Source organism: Lissotriton vulgaris, chromosome 5 (assembly GCF_964263255.1).
Source record: "Lissotriton vulgaris chromosome 5, aLisVul1.2, whole genome shotgun sequence".
Taxonomy (NCBI): Eukaryota; Metazoa; Chordata; class Amphibia; order Caudata; family Salamandridae; genus Lissotriton; species Lissotriton vulgaris.
The window spans coordinates 1,246,404,668-1,246,419,953 of NC_141693.1; the positions used below are offsets into that span (position 1 = coordinate 1,246,404,668).

The window sequence follows — 15,286 nt, forward strand, 5'->3', positions numbered from 1 at the left end:
AGGCTTGAAGTCGCCATAGGACACAAATCCTGCAGTTGCCCTTTTAAAGGTCATCTGAGATACTTTTTTTCCGTTCTGTCGCTACTCTATCCCACCCTGAGATGCTTCCTGTAATCTTGTAATCTACGATTGCGGATCACTGCATGATGACAGCCTGCTAGAAGTTTCACTGCTTTAAAAATACCCTGTATTACAGCACCAAAAGCGTAACAACTACGGTTCCTATTCACAAAGCGTGTAGTGGAAAATCAAAAATTGTAGTGGCGTGAAAGTGAAAGTTAAAAGCTATACAGTGGTCCCAGTACCCAAGGGTAGCTTAAGCTTTAATAACTGGGTCTCTGTTAGCATTAAAAAAGGCTGGTGGATGTGTAGGAGTATTAATTAGGGCCTCCTGCATCCAAGTTTGATCTACATGTTTCAGCCAGGCCTTTATAACTTAAACTGGCTTTCACGCCACTAATCTGCACACTCAGTAAAATACCTGCTCCGCTGTATTCAGACGTCGAAGCACACATTCAGTGTCACTGGGTGGGCCCGATGATGAAGCATGCCACCAACCAGGTTGGTGGGTGAGGGTTTCATGAACAAACAAAATGGTTTGCACCTTACCATACAGCGTTGAGTCACTCCACAAATAGGCTAGTCCTTATTGATTAAACATATAATCCCCGGGGATACGGACTAGCTATCTAGTCCTCTCTCTCTCTTTTGATAAACGATATCCATCTCATGCCTGCCTGTCTTTATCATCAGATGGACTATTGTGGGAACTTCATAGGGTGACCAACTGGCATGGGTGCAAATTCAGGACAGTGAGTGCAAAAATTCAGGACAAAGTGTCAAAATTCAGGACAAACATTAAGGACAGAAGTTACGTTTTGGATACACATCATTGGAAGTCGCGTAATAGTGCATAAGTGAATAGACAACCAACACAAGCACAAGTCAAAATAAGTTTATTTTAGGTTGAGAGAACCTTGCACTCACTGCATCTGTTGTGTATGCAAGTGAAACACACCTGCGTTTGTATATTTTTTAAAAAAAGATCAAAGCTGAAGGCTTCTCAGATCTTACATGCCCCCTCTTCCCCACTGGAAAAAAACACGGGGTCCGAAATGCTGTCACTGGGCAGAGAGGCCCATTATCATTCTGTATGTGATAATTAGGCCGCCATACAGAATGATAATGGGCCTGATAGCAGTCTGTGCCAGGTCGGGAGAGGCTGCTGCAGCAGGAGCGTGAGCGGACCCCTGCAGCAGTGAGAGTTGCAGGCTGCTTGCATGGGGCAGCTCACGCCCATGTCTGAAAGTACGGACAAAAGGCGTCCGTGGAAGAAATCCTTACGGACAGCGGACAAGAGGCCCAAATTACGGGCAGTCCATGAAATTCTGGACGGTTGGTCACCCTAGAACTTCACCATGTATTTTATCGGACCAATTTATAAGCATCATACGCAATTGGATCATATGATTTACATCGTCTTTACCATATTAATCTCCAGCAGGCACTGGTGTCAGGGACCCACCGAGGAGAGCGAGATATCTGTGGTGTGCAACAGAGGAGTGAATGTGCCATTATTTGAGTTATATCTAAGTTACAACACAGCAGTGTCAGTGTGTACCTGGGTTTGATGGACTGTGTGAGAAATCTCTTGGCCGCAATAAAGGGGGAGCCCGTGGTGAGCCAAAAAGAGAGAGATCTTGAATATGAGGAGCTGAGCATCACTGTGTCAAGCCAGAACAGCTTCCTGTTGGTGCACCGAGACCTCTGGAAGACCCAGGCACACATCACATGCGTGTAGCTACCCATGAAATGTATGTCTCTGAGGCTTGAAGAATTCTATTGTTTAGGATCAGCTTCCATCCCAAGACACAAGAATAAGCCACAAACACATTACAGCCTAATTGCATGTCAGCAGCGATTAACAAGGACCGACTGGGAACCGAAATCAGCCCTTGCAAAAATGTTCAAATCCGGCCCCTCTCCTCCCTCCACCCCTCTCCATTCATCTATTCTCTGTCGCTCTCTCATCTCCTGCCTCTTCTCCAGCTTGGTCTCTGTCCATCCTCTCGCTCCTTTCTTTCACCTCTATCTGTTTCCCTCTCCTCTCTCCCTCTCTCTATGTTTAACCCATCCAGGGCACTGAAGTCAGTGAGAGATACCCAGGGCACAAGTCCTAAAAAAAGAAGTGGGGGGACTCTCCGAGTTAGTTAGTATCACAGGAAGTGACATCACGGTGCGTGACATCACAGTGCATGACATCACGGCGCGTGACATCATGGTGCGTGACATCATGGCGCGTGACATCACAACACAGGAAGTGACATCACAGGCCTGCAGTCTCAGCGGAGAGCTTGATGATTTGCAGGGGCAGAGCGCCTGCAAAACAGCCTTTGAGTGACTGGCTCTCCCACTAACTAAATCTCTTACTTGGTCCAGCTCGGTGATGCCCTCTATCAGACACACACTGGAACTCCATCACCTTTTCGTTCAAAAGGTTAATCAGTCACCCCGCCTTACACTCCAACTCACATAATATTTTCTGATTAGAGTCACTCACCCCCTCTACTACTGTTGCTCTCTCTTAGTCACTGTAAACGTCTTTTCCTCCATCCCCTTTACTCCACTCACCAAGAATCAGCCCAAACAAGTCCTGAGGCGCATTGAGAGTGCGGAAGTACAGTGGTGAGAGAGAGTTGATGGGGTAATCGAGAGAGGCAAAAGGTGAGGAAGGTGGGGCTGGTGATTGAACAGCGGGGATATGAAGAGACATCAAGACAGGAGTGGAGATGGACGGTGACCGGCAGTCCGAGAAATTTCCGGATGCATTGTTTGTGCTTGTGCTTGTTTGGTGGGCTCTTATCACGATATTGATGAGCAGGGTGGACGTTTTGTTTAGCAGGGTGGACGGTGTCCACCCTGTAAAAGTGGTGGGGGGACGCCATCCACCTGCGTTTACCCCCGACTCGTGCCCTGGATTCAACAAGAGATAAAAACACGAGGCGCGTAAGAGATTGCACAGTTCAAAAAATAATTAATTCACCTGCGGGCTGGATTTACTGCGTGACTGGCTCCAGTGCTTCTGCTTTCAGCATTGGAAAGCATCCCTTTAAACTTGCACTCTGTTCCCATTGAAGCACACTCACCAGGCGCTAGAATCAGAAAACACTGCACGATTTATTTGAAAGGCACACACCTTTCTTACAGACAGAGACCAGAGCAATGGGAACCGAATAACTGAAATCAACCAGGCGCTATAATTCTGCTAAGCTTAGAAGCGCTGTACATGAAGGTGAAAAAGCCCCCGCACACCAGCTCCACCAAATGCTTAGTTATCCTGCAATGAATGTCAAGTGCAGTTATGAAATGCCTGACACAGCGGACGGTTTCACAAAGTTTGGTGCGTGGTGCGCTTTATCACGCTTTAGATGCTTTGGATGAGCAGGGCAGGGTGGACGCCGTCCACCCTGGAAAATAAATGGGGGGACGCCGTCCACCCGCGTGGTACCCCGACTCGTGCCCTGGAGCTACCACAGGTGACTGATGCAACCCTCCTACTCCAGAATGTAAAATGCCCAGTGTGATAAATGGCCAGTCCGGCCCTGGGGGTGTAGAGCACGATTCTCCAGGCCCAACAAGCGACCACAGGCACATGTCAGCCTCATTGCACCTGATCCGCAATGCACAGCTTGATGCTATAGGCATAGGGCCCACTGCTGTATTGTGAACTTGTTTCAGTAATGAGATGGGCACTGTGTCCCAGCCACTGCTATGCATGCTGGGAGGATATATAAATGGGAATGGTCATTTCAGTGGTGACATAAGACCATGGGTGAGCCCCATGACGAGAGGGGGACGAGATTGCCTGGCATTACTGAAGTCCTCGGAATGTTTATTAGAGGATGCGTGATGAACACAAGCCTGCCATTTATATTTTAAGAGGATTAGAAATGTTGCTTGGAACATTTCCACACACTTCTTTTTTCTTAATGAAAGCAAATCCTATCTCCCGACTCCTGTGTCTCAGGACACTGGGTCCGAATCACAACGATGCTGCCATGAGTAGGCATCACTCACTCTTGACTTACTCCGGGCTTTTTAGGAGTAGGACATGAGCATTCCTGCTTACTCCAAGAGTTGAGGAGTACTTCAGGAGTAAGACACAGAAAAAATCATTGTGACTCGGGCGCACTGTGCAGCTGTGAATAGCGAACGCGATATATATCGGCTAAACGGAGAGTGATGCGGAAAGCCATCAGTCACTGAGCAAAAGACACACAACGTTTATGTCCCGAGTGGGCTAAGCTGACATGTTGAGTCTGTCTTTAAATGTGCCTAATCCTATTAAACACAAGGTCTAACTCACAGATCAGAGTGCAGCGCGTGAACGCCTATACGTTGTTTTAAAATTCGCAGCAGTCTGAGATTATAAACAACACGAATTAATATCAGAAAAAGAGTAGCCTGTACTAGTTACTGATAGGATACTGCAGATAACGTTTCTTGTTTAATTAATTTTTTACCAGGATGCTTTTTAAAAAAAAAAAAACACGGATACATGCCACACACTCATCTTTTTTTTTTTAAGCGATATATTGTTGCCGCTTATATTATGGGCTATCTGATTTTTGCGTGCATGACGTCACTCAAAAGAGAATATACCCGAGGCTTTGTAAAATTAAAGAAGACTAGATTGACTTTACGGATACACCAGTGTCATGTCACAGAGTCTGTGAGGGTGAGTAAAATGGGTTTACAGCTTTTAGTGAAGAAATGATACTTTCTGCATTGGTGGAGCTTCCATGGCAGAAAGGGAGTCCTCTGTGCAGCTCTGCTGCTGGGCTTCCCTCGTGCACCCACTTCGCCCTCTTACAGTATTTCGGATCCCATGAGCTCGTCCCAACCACCCCCGTCCCCTCCTCACCATCCTTTGGCTTCTCGGGCTCCGCTGGAGGGGGTGGGGGCGCGACCTCCGCCGGCTTCTCGGGCTCCGCCGGGGCAGCACTCTCGGCCGGGACAGCAGCCTCCGCTGGAGCCGCCTCCGCGGGGGCCTCTGCCGGCGGAGCTTCTGGCGCGGGGGCGGGTTCTTCCACTGGAGCGGGGGCAGGTTCCGGTGCTGGAGCAGGGGCCGGCTCGGGCTCAGCCACGGGAGCCGGGGCTGGCTCTGGGGCTGGGGCCGGGGCAGCTGCCGGCTCGGCCGGCTTACTAGGAGCAGCCTTTTTGGCCGGGGCCTTCTTGATGGGGACTTTGGCTGGCATGTTTGTACACTCTGCTCACGCTGCACTGTCAGGACTTCGAGCTCCGAGCGAGCTCCTTGCCTCTGATTTATATAGACACTGGCTGCAGCGCTTTACCATCTGTTCTAAAGGGCCCACCTCCTCCAAAATCCTATTTCTAGTCACAGAGGGCCGCACGGTTCCCCGTGACAAAAATAGACCGGGGGTAGTGTGTGCAATATTGCAGATACCGAAGGAAATTCTCATCCTCGCAGGTTTGCGGTCCACGTTTCGTGCTCAGAATTCTTTCACTTTACGAAATAACACGCGTACGAATCTAAGCGCTAGGATGAGCGCATCAGCGGCACGGATAAAAACAAACAGCAGAGCAGGCACAACGCATCACTTGCTTCACAGACAGTGTATATAGCATTAGTTGCATATTCCATCAGCAGCCTCGCTGTGTACGCGCAGCAGGTATACCGACAGATTTCGTTTCCTTGCAATATATTCTTTTTTGGTAACCTCTCCTTTCATCTTTGAACAAACACAACCAAAGGCACATGAAAGAATAATACCGTAAAAGTTATTGTACCGTTAGCAGTAAATATTCCAGGATGTATTGACTCTACCAAAATCAAGGAAACCTTAAAAAAAAACACATGAAAACCTTTTGCGACTCTTTGTCTCAGGTCACGCCCACAGAACTGAATTAAATCAATGGAAATTATTTCATAAAGTGCTTCGAGAACCAGAATGAAAAACGGAAAACAGTTATCAGTTACAAAAGCAATCTGTGTGACTTTTGTACAGGTGAAGGAATTTGTATTTTGACTGGCGAGTTTTTGTGGGCGTGTCATGATGACACAGGGGAGGTTGATAAATGAGAGGATGGATGGAGTGAAGGAAGGGGTGATGGATGTATGAATGTATAAACGGAAAAGAATGTGAACATGGACTGACGAATCAAAGAGAGTGGTAAGATGAACGGGTGAATGAAAATCTGGATGAATGAATGCATACATGTCAAGATGGATGAATTAATGAATCAATGTGCTTCAAATTGTGTCGAAGGGCGTAGTAGTTGTTAGGGATGTTTGTCCATCATCACAAAGGGCCACATTTTGAAACTAAGCATACAATGAAATATACTTAAAAACACGTTTAGGGCCTGTTTACATGCGAGCCATTACATTAGGTTAAAAACATCTGTTGGAGCACGAAATTGCAAACAGAAGTGGTGCGATTTTTATAGCACTTGGAAATAACAGGTGCGTTAAAGATCACTCGCTTTGTTCAATTTTGGCAGGTTAAACAAGCCACAATTTAACATGGAGAAAAAGGCCCAATATTACTGAGACATTCAGAGTTTAATTAGGTAAGCACCACATTTTGCATGTTGTTCTCCAGAAAGTACACTCCCAACAGGCAATCATTGCAGATCTGATACATTCTTTATACCTTGGTGTCTGATTTTTATCCGATGAAATCATGAACTGCTGTAATCAGGCCCTTAATGTCTAAGTGAAAAGTTGGGAGGCTAAGGGAGGGGGTTGAATAGTATTCAAAGGACAACACAGTCAAAATGAGAGAGGCGGGTGTGAGGCAGAGAGCATAAGGCTTACAAAAAAGACACATTTATGCTTCCTGTAGTGGGTGCTATTGTTTACACCCTTTTTAATTCCCTTTTTAGGTCTCGTAGCGAACACAGCGCGTCAGCGCTGTGTCTCCGCTAGAGATCTTTTGTTAGCGAGTGTGCTTCCCAGGAGACAGTTTCGGCCGCGCGCATCCTTGGAGTGGATTTGAAACGGGAACGCGCGCTGTGGCCAGGCGCTGTCTCCTGGGAAGCGCAAGCACCACACACGCATGCGCATACACACACACAAGCGCCCATGCACGCACATACATACATACATACATACAGAGACACCCCCCTGACACATACACACACGCGCGCGCGCACACACACACACACAAGTGCACCGAGGCCCCCCCTCCCCCTCCCTCGCCGTCGCATACACAAACGAGCATACACGCACACACACACACAAGTGCACCAAGCCCCCCCAGCCTTTTGAAACTTACCTGGGCAATGTCGGGGACTCTTCTCTCAGCACGCGGCGCCCAACCTCCTGCTAGCGCGGCCCCGGGTCTCCACACCGCTCACAGGAGCCCCGGGCCGCGAGACGCATCGACTCCGCCTGCCACCTCTTCCGGTCTGGACGTGGCCCCGCCCCCGTCACAGGCGACCGTGCCTGACTTCCGGGGCGACCGCGGCGGACTTCCGGGGCCATACGAAACATAAGAAGTACTTATAAATGTGGGTGATTACGTGTGTCTCTTCTCTCAATGTTTACTATAACAAGACTATATAAAGTCTTGGAACTCAGAATAAAAGAGTAATATTAAAGAGAACTCCGAATGTCCAACACTGATTGGGACTATAATTCCCACGAAAATGTTGACTATCTGACAGGAATGGGGACTACAATCCCCATGTAACATAGCACATCCGGGTTGACATGAATGGTCTTCATTGAAGTGACCTCCCGCAGCACTTCAGGGTCAATAGGAACTGGCCACACAAGGTTCCTGCTGCTGCGGCATTCTTGCCTTTCGACAGCCCTATTCTGAACTCGTCTAACACGAGCATAGAAGCTATGCACTTCCTTAACGGGGAGGGTCTTTCTTCGTTACATATGACATATTTTGAAGCCGGGCAGGCAGCGTGGTGGCTAATAGGCCAGAACGGCGTGTGAGTATGAGGGGGGAACAGGGGGTTGTAGATGCAACATGTGTTATGACTATGCAGCACTCGGATGAGCGCATGCTAGATGCGTACCATGTCGAACATTGCTAAATTGCTGAGACGTTTCTGAATCAATAAAATCTGTTTTTTTTTTTTTTTTTAAACGGTGCGTGAGTATGAGTTGCAATTGTGGGTGCTGAAACGTCCCACGCTTTTAGAGAAATAAGTCCGGATGTGAGATTCCGTCTACAGAGCTTACGTTCTGAGTGGTCCATAGTTTTTCCCATGTAGTCTCTGCGGTTTCCCTAATAAAATATCAGGAACGCATGAGACAGACCCCTACTTTGGGGCATTGGATTAGAGTATAGAGAGCAATGCAACTGACATCTGGTGCTAATTTATGCATTACATTTGCGAAAGGTACTCGGGTAGAATGATATAGACTGACTGTGCTCCCAACACAGTTTAGTTGTTGACATAGCTTTAAACCTTCCGACATGTTTGATTGCGGCTGCACTTTCTGGTGTAAATATTTTCACTTTGAATGAAAATTATACTCTGCACATTTCTAAAGGAAACGGTCTCACTTTACTGTTCTGATTGGGAGTCCATATTGTTTTAGACCTACAGAACAACCCGTACCTCATTGTGCCCCGTACCCACATCTGAAGAGTCGCTGCTGCTTTGTTTTCTGTGACTCAGTGCCTCAGCATTTATAGTCTTTGCCCTTTCCTTTTGCAATTAATTGTTTTTTCAGGTGCTATTGTCTATTGAACCACATTGAGACTACAAGTCCCAGAATGCACTATTTAGTATGTAGAATCCTAGGGCAGAAACATGTAGTAGCCCTCGCTTTTGCATCAGCAGGAAACGTAGTGGTTACATATATCTACCGTACTTTTTTCAGTTTTTAATTGTTTTGCAGTAGGAGGACATATATTAAACAAACTTTGGCAATGCAAATAGGTCTCACCAATGTCTATTACAATGGCTTGTTTTTTTGTTTTGTTAGCTTTCATCACTATTGGGTTTGTCCCGCCCCTGCAGCATGGCTTTTTTATCTTCATATTCAGTTGATGACTTGTATCCTTCCATGGCTCACATCAGCAAACTATTTATTTTTCTTTGAGCACCTTGTAGGAGTGCACATGAGTGTGTCCTTCGTAAACGTCTGTGCGGCACAAGCTTATTCATCAAGCCACAATACCCCACTGCACCACGCTGCCCCCCTTCATAGCCCATTAACAATAAAGTGATCTTTTTACCAGTACTTTTGTGTGCACCCATTCTCACGCACACATACGCACATGTACACACAGACCCCCCCCCACACACACACATGGGCACACACACATGCGTGTGCACACACATGCATGCGCACACACACACACACACACACAGTTTCATGGTAGTGGTGCTCACTTTCACAGAGAAGCCACCAAATCCATCAAAAATGGGCCATCGGAGTTCAATTAAAGTTATTGATCTCAAATATCCGATTTTGCCAATTTGATAAAATGGCTGAAAAGGCACTTCATTACTGATTGCCTTATTTAGCTCATGGCTGATGAATCATGCCTGCAAGGCTTAAAATGTATTTTCGAATGAACGAATGTTCATGCCTATTCACAACACTGCGTACTTCACTTTCTACTCACAGAAACGCACACTTGCCCCCTCAAACAAAACACTCACACATTCTGATCACACCCTTAGTCTAATCTATGGCCACAGGCCAAGCACACTTATATACGTAGCACCACTGCCATACACACACGGACACCATCACTGCCATGCACACACGGACACCATCACTGCCATGCACACAGGGACACCACCACTGCCATACACACAGGGAAACCACCACTGCCATACACATACACAGACACCACCACTGCCATACACACACAGACACCACCACTGCCATGCACACACGGACACCACCACTGCCATACACACAGGGAAACCACCACTGCCATGCATGCACGGACACCACCATTGCCATACACACACACGGACACCACCTTTGCCATGTACACACAGACACCACCCCTCCCATACACACACGGACACCACCCCTCCCATACACACACGGACACCACCACTGCCATGCACACACAGACACCACCACTGCCATGCACACACAGACACCACCACTGCCATGCACACACAGACACCACCACTGCCATGCACACACGGACACCATCACTGCCATGCACACAGGGACACCACCACTGCCATACACACAGGTAAACCACCACTGCCATACACATACACAGACACCACCACTGCCATACAGACAGGGAAACCACCACTGCCATGCACGCACGGACACCACCACTGCCATACACACAGGGAAACCACCACTGCCATGCATGCACGGACACCACCATTGCCATACACACACACGGACACCACCTTTGCCATGTACACACAGACACCAACCCTCCCATACACACATGGACACCACCCCTCCCATACACACACGGACACCACCACTGCCATGCACACACAGACACCGCCACTGCCATGCACACACAGACACCACCACTGCCATGCACACACGGACACCAAAAAACAAAAATTATGCAAAGCATTGTCATTTACAATGCCAGTAACTCAAACTTAAATGCTGCGAGACCTATTGCATTGCAAATGCTTGTTAGCAAAGGCTCTCAGTAGCCCACTACCCTGAGACTATACTCTGCAGCAGGTATTGGACTATTAGAAGACGGTGGCAGCCGTCATTTTAAAGATATTTCTTCTTCATTTTAGAATTGTTTTTGAAGATAATTATTTAACTTCTTATAACTTTCCTTTTATTGTTTAAAGAACTCAGAGACACCAAAAAACACTGTAAACAACCTCGACCGTCATTTTAAGATCACCTATTCTTCACTCCCTGTTTTGCACTGCACTTTTTCAGCACCACTCTGTGGCACGGACACCTTTACAAGATGAACCAGTAGTGCGTGTTGTCTGGCCAAATCATCTGGGCTTGGACTCACCACCCTGGTTAGACGTCCTACATGACGAGGCTCCGCCAGATGGGTGGGCTGATAGGATATCTAACATATATTCGTGTCATGTGACCACTTGGTCTGGTTCAGTGCAATCCAAAAGGGTCACTTTAATAGGACCTCATAGACTCAGCTACGTTGTTTAACAGACCTTCCGACTCTTTATGTTTGTTGCAGTTTGATTAGGGGTATTGAGTTTGGTAGGTCTATAAATATAGTCCCCTTGACCCTCCTCAACCTTTGTTTTCCATTCCTTTCACTGGCCAGGCTAGGGACATCAGCCGCACCCCAGGGGGTGGAGCCAGCATTGTGTGGGGTAAACCCAGCCTCATTCAGGACCATCAAACCAGACGGTCAATCCACAAGCAGGCCCAGGCTCACTCCTCCCCTCACATCAGCATGCTAAACACTCAATTCACCACCGGGGCAGACCCTCCCAGACTCTTGGAGCCAGGCTCACCAACCAGCCTCAGCCAATCACACACCAGACACAAATTACACAAATATGCCAACTTCTAGAAGTGGCACTTCTACACTAGACACAATCATGCCGCATATACCATTGCGCAGCATTCTATCTCACGAGTTTGCACATACCAAACTCGACCCTGCACTCCCCACACATCAGGAACTACCATGGGCATACATATTCCCCATTCATTCCTATGGGAGGGCAGGTCACTCACCACACATACACAGAGAACTCACGCACTTTACACTGTACCACAGTGAAAAAGTGCGCAGAGGCCTAAAATCACCAACACCAGGTCACAGAAACAGGCTAGGAAAAAGCAAAAAGTCTTGGGGTGAACCTGCCAAAAGGGCCGGGTCCAACAATTCCATGCCAGCAAACAGCACCTCATTGAGGGCTTGATGGAAGGCAAACTGCAAAACATGAACTAACTAAACTGACCCTAAGCTACTAATGTGTTGATGACCATGGCTAAGATAATGTAAAATGTAAGCCTATAACTTGACCCTATGCTAATCATGTTGAAATAGTAAGAAGAAGATCTGGAATAATGAAAGCATACCAAAAAACTTTTATGGGCTTCTCAGAAGTCCACAGACTTGGCATACCCCCTAGTCACTGATTTACATGAGGGATTGTTTTTGGTAATGTTCAATAATCTTACCTATAGGTAATGTGATTGTTCCATGTTATTGATCTACTCCATCACATATATCATCAAGGTTTCTCATGTGTATGGTTTCCACCATATGAAGAAAACACATATTTTAACAATAAACTACTAGTAGTCAACAGCTACCATTATCTGCACAAGTCTTCCTTTACCTCTCTCCATCTCCATCCAGGCTCTCACTCCTGCCACAGCTTTACTGTTCACTTCTCCTTCTGCAATTTTTAATTTGCCATCATATACTGCATCTTACCATCACTTCTCCTTGAGGCTGACCTCCACCTTCACAACTCATTATCAGAGGTCAATTCCTTTCCCTCAACGTGTCACCTGCCTACTCACCACTTCTTCATCTCAGACTTTTCCAATAATTCTTCTTCAACCCTCTCCCCTAGTTTAACTCTACCAGTCACTTGTTGTTGTGCAGCTGTCTGCCAGTGGAGCCCCGAGCCCTGGAAGACCACTGGTCTGGACCTTATGAGGTGAAGGAGCAAAAGAGTGATGTCATCGCATTGATGGAACTCAAGACTCCTGGGAATCCTTTAAGGGTCCTTTATGGCAATCACCTCAAGGCACACTTTGAGAGGTTTCAGTTTACCATGCTCCTGGTTACTGATAATGGGGTGAAAGAGGACAGTGACCTCTCCCCGATCTCCTTTCTTCCAATGGGCAGGATGGGTCAGTGGAGGGTGTCAGCCTCTCCTCTACACTGACCCTAGACCAACATGGAAACTGCAGCCAGTTGCTGGATAGATTGCCTCTTTGTTCTTCTTTACCCCAGGACGTACCACATGGTATACCCATGATATTGATACTGGGGCCAGCACACCTGTAAAGAACAAAATGTACAGGTTGTCTGGTGGGTTGATAGCCAGCATTAAAAAGGAGGTCTATAGGATGCTGGCATTATGGGTTGTTGAGCTCTCAAACAGCCCTTGGTCCAGTCAAGTGGTGTTGGGCCTCAAGGCTGCTCCTATAGATGTCACACCTCAACTTCTGTGTGAACTAGTGTGAGCTTAATGTGGTCACCAATACTGATGTGCACCCGTCCCCAGAGCTGATGAGCTTGTAGATCAGCTCTGAGCTATCAAGTACCTCAGCATGTTTGACTTAACATCTGGGTACTGGCAGATAGCCTTGACCAAGGGGGCTAAAGAGAAGTCTGCTTGCTCTAAATCAGCAGGGCACTTCTAGTTCTGGGTCATGGCCTTCACCCCTGCCACCTTCCAAAGGTGGTTTACCAGGTCCTGGCTGGATTGGAGAACTTCAGTGCTGCCTAACTTGACAACACTGCAGTCTTCAGCTCTAGCTGGGAGGATAACCTATGCCACCTCCAGGAAGTGCTTTGGGCTCTTCAGAGTGCAGCCGTGACTATCAAGGCCAGTAAGTGCCAGATAGGACAGGGTTCAGTGATCTACTTGGTAGGTGGCAAGGTGGAGCCCCTCCAGGCCAAAATTGAAACCATTCTGGCTTGGGAACAACCCAGACAGGGGTGTGAGCCTTCTTATGCATCACTGGCTACTACAGGAATTTCTTCAAGGGACATGGCACAATTGTAGCCCCCTTGACAGAGCTGGCTTCCAGAAAGCAGCCACATAAGGTGATGTGGACAGAAATCCAGGAAATTTTTGACACCCGGAAGGAGGTCCTGTGCACAGCACCTGTGCTCCAGGCCCCTGACATCTCCCAAGCATTTTTTGTCCATACAGACACCTCATAGTAAGGTGTAAGGGCCATGCTCTCACAGCTAAATGAAGAGGGCCTGGATCAGCCTGTGGCCTTCATCAATAGGAGGCTACTTCCCAGGGAACAGAGGTGGAGGGCAATAGAAAGTAAGCCTTTACTGTTGTCTATGCACTAAAGAAGCTGCAACCATACTGGTTTGGTACTCAATTCTGGGATCAGGCAGACCACAGACCCCTCAGATGGTTAATGAATGAGGGATGAGAATCTTAACCCCTTGTGTGCTGATGACCGAACTGCTCCGTCATCAGCTGCGGTGGCGCTGTGCTGATGACGGAGCGGTTGCGTCATGGCCCGCTCACCGCTCATGCGCAGCACAAATTCCGCGCCTGCGCTGATCGTTCTATTGTGCGGGCGGGGCCATGACGGAACCGCTCCGTCATAAGCATAGCGCAACCGACGCTGGTGACAGAGCGGTTCCGTCACCAGCATGCGCCCGCCGCTCTTCCGCCCCGCCCCCTTAGCACTGCGGCGGAATAGCCGCCGCAGTGAAGGGGTTAAACTGTTGAGGTGGTCCATCTCCCTACACGGAATGGACTACATGGTGAAACACCATCCTGGAACAGACCACGCTAACGCTGATGGTCGCTCTAGGTTCTTCCGCAGTACTTAATTTGAGCCTGTGGTTTCCAGTGCCCGGCACCAGAACTCAATTGTAAGCACCAGGACTTTTTATAGTCTGTCACATGGTGCCACTGTATATCACATGTAGAGATCAGGACAAGAACAGTTGTTTATTTGTTCAATATAACATAAAATGACTAATACCTGCGGTCCAAACTATTCTTATAGCATTGGGGGTATGGAATAGTCTGCATTGTCACATTTGTAGCAGTGTAATGGCTAGCAGTTATGTTTGTACTGTCATTGACAGTGCTGGCAAGGGCAATAAGTGTCGTAAGCTGAAGTTGCCTTCTGTTGAGGGCCCTGGCACTCGTTATTTTTACAAACTAAGCCCTGTAACTCTTCCGTCTGAATAGAACCCCCAAAAGGTTTGGTGGTTCTCCCCACTTTCAGCTGGGGGGACACGTGTTAGACCTGACGACCTTGATGTGGTTTCTCCTGACTTTTTTGCCTTCTGACCTCCTGTTATGCTGACTTTGTTTTTGCTGGCTGGCTTTAGGACTCTAGGTACTTCACCACTGCTAACTAGTGCTAACCAGTGCTAAAGTGTAAGAGCTCTCTACTTTAAGCATGGTAACATTGGCTTCTGCACAATGGCCATATTTAATTTACTTATAAGTCCTTAGTAAAGTGGGCTGCCTGTGCCCAGGGCCTGTAAATCAAATTCTGCTAGCAGGCCTGCAGCACTGATTATGCCACCAACTTAAGTAGCCCTTTAAACATGTTTCAGGCCTGCCATTGCAGAGCCTGTGTGTACAGTTTTAAACTGTCATGTCGATCTTGCAAAATAAC

The 15,286-nt window shown here is 47.6% G+C and overlaps 1 protein-coding gene across 1 annotated transcript in view; it reads right to left on the reverse strand.

Annotated features, from left to right (window-relative positions):
• MYBPH (myosin binding protein H) overlaps positions 1 to 5,313 on the reverse strand; it is a 151,263-nt gene extending 145,950 nt beyond the window's left edge. Inside the window, exon 1 of the mRNA XM_086923086.1 lies at positions 4,925 to 5,313. Coding sequence (XP_086779212.1) covers positions 4,925 to 5,258 — 334 coding nt within the window. The 5' untranslated portion in view covers positions 5,259 to 5,313. The remainder of the gene's footprint in view (positions 1 to 4,924) is intronic.
• Positions 5,314 to 15,286: the final 9,973 nt, after the last annotated feature.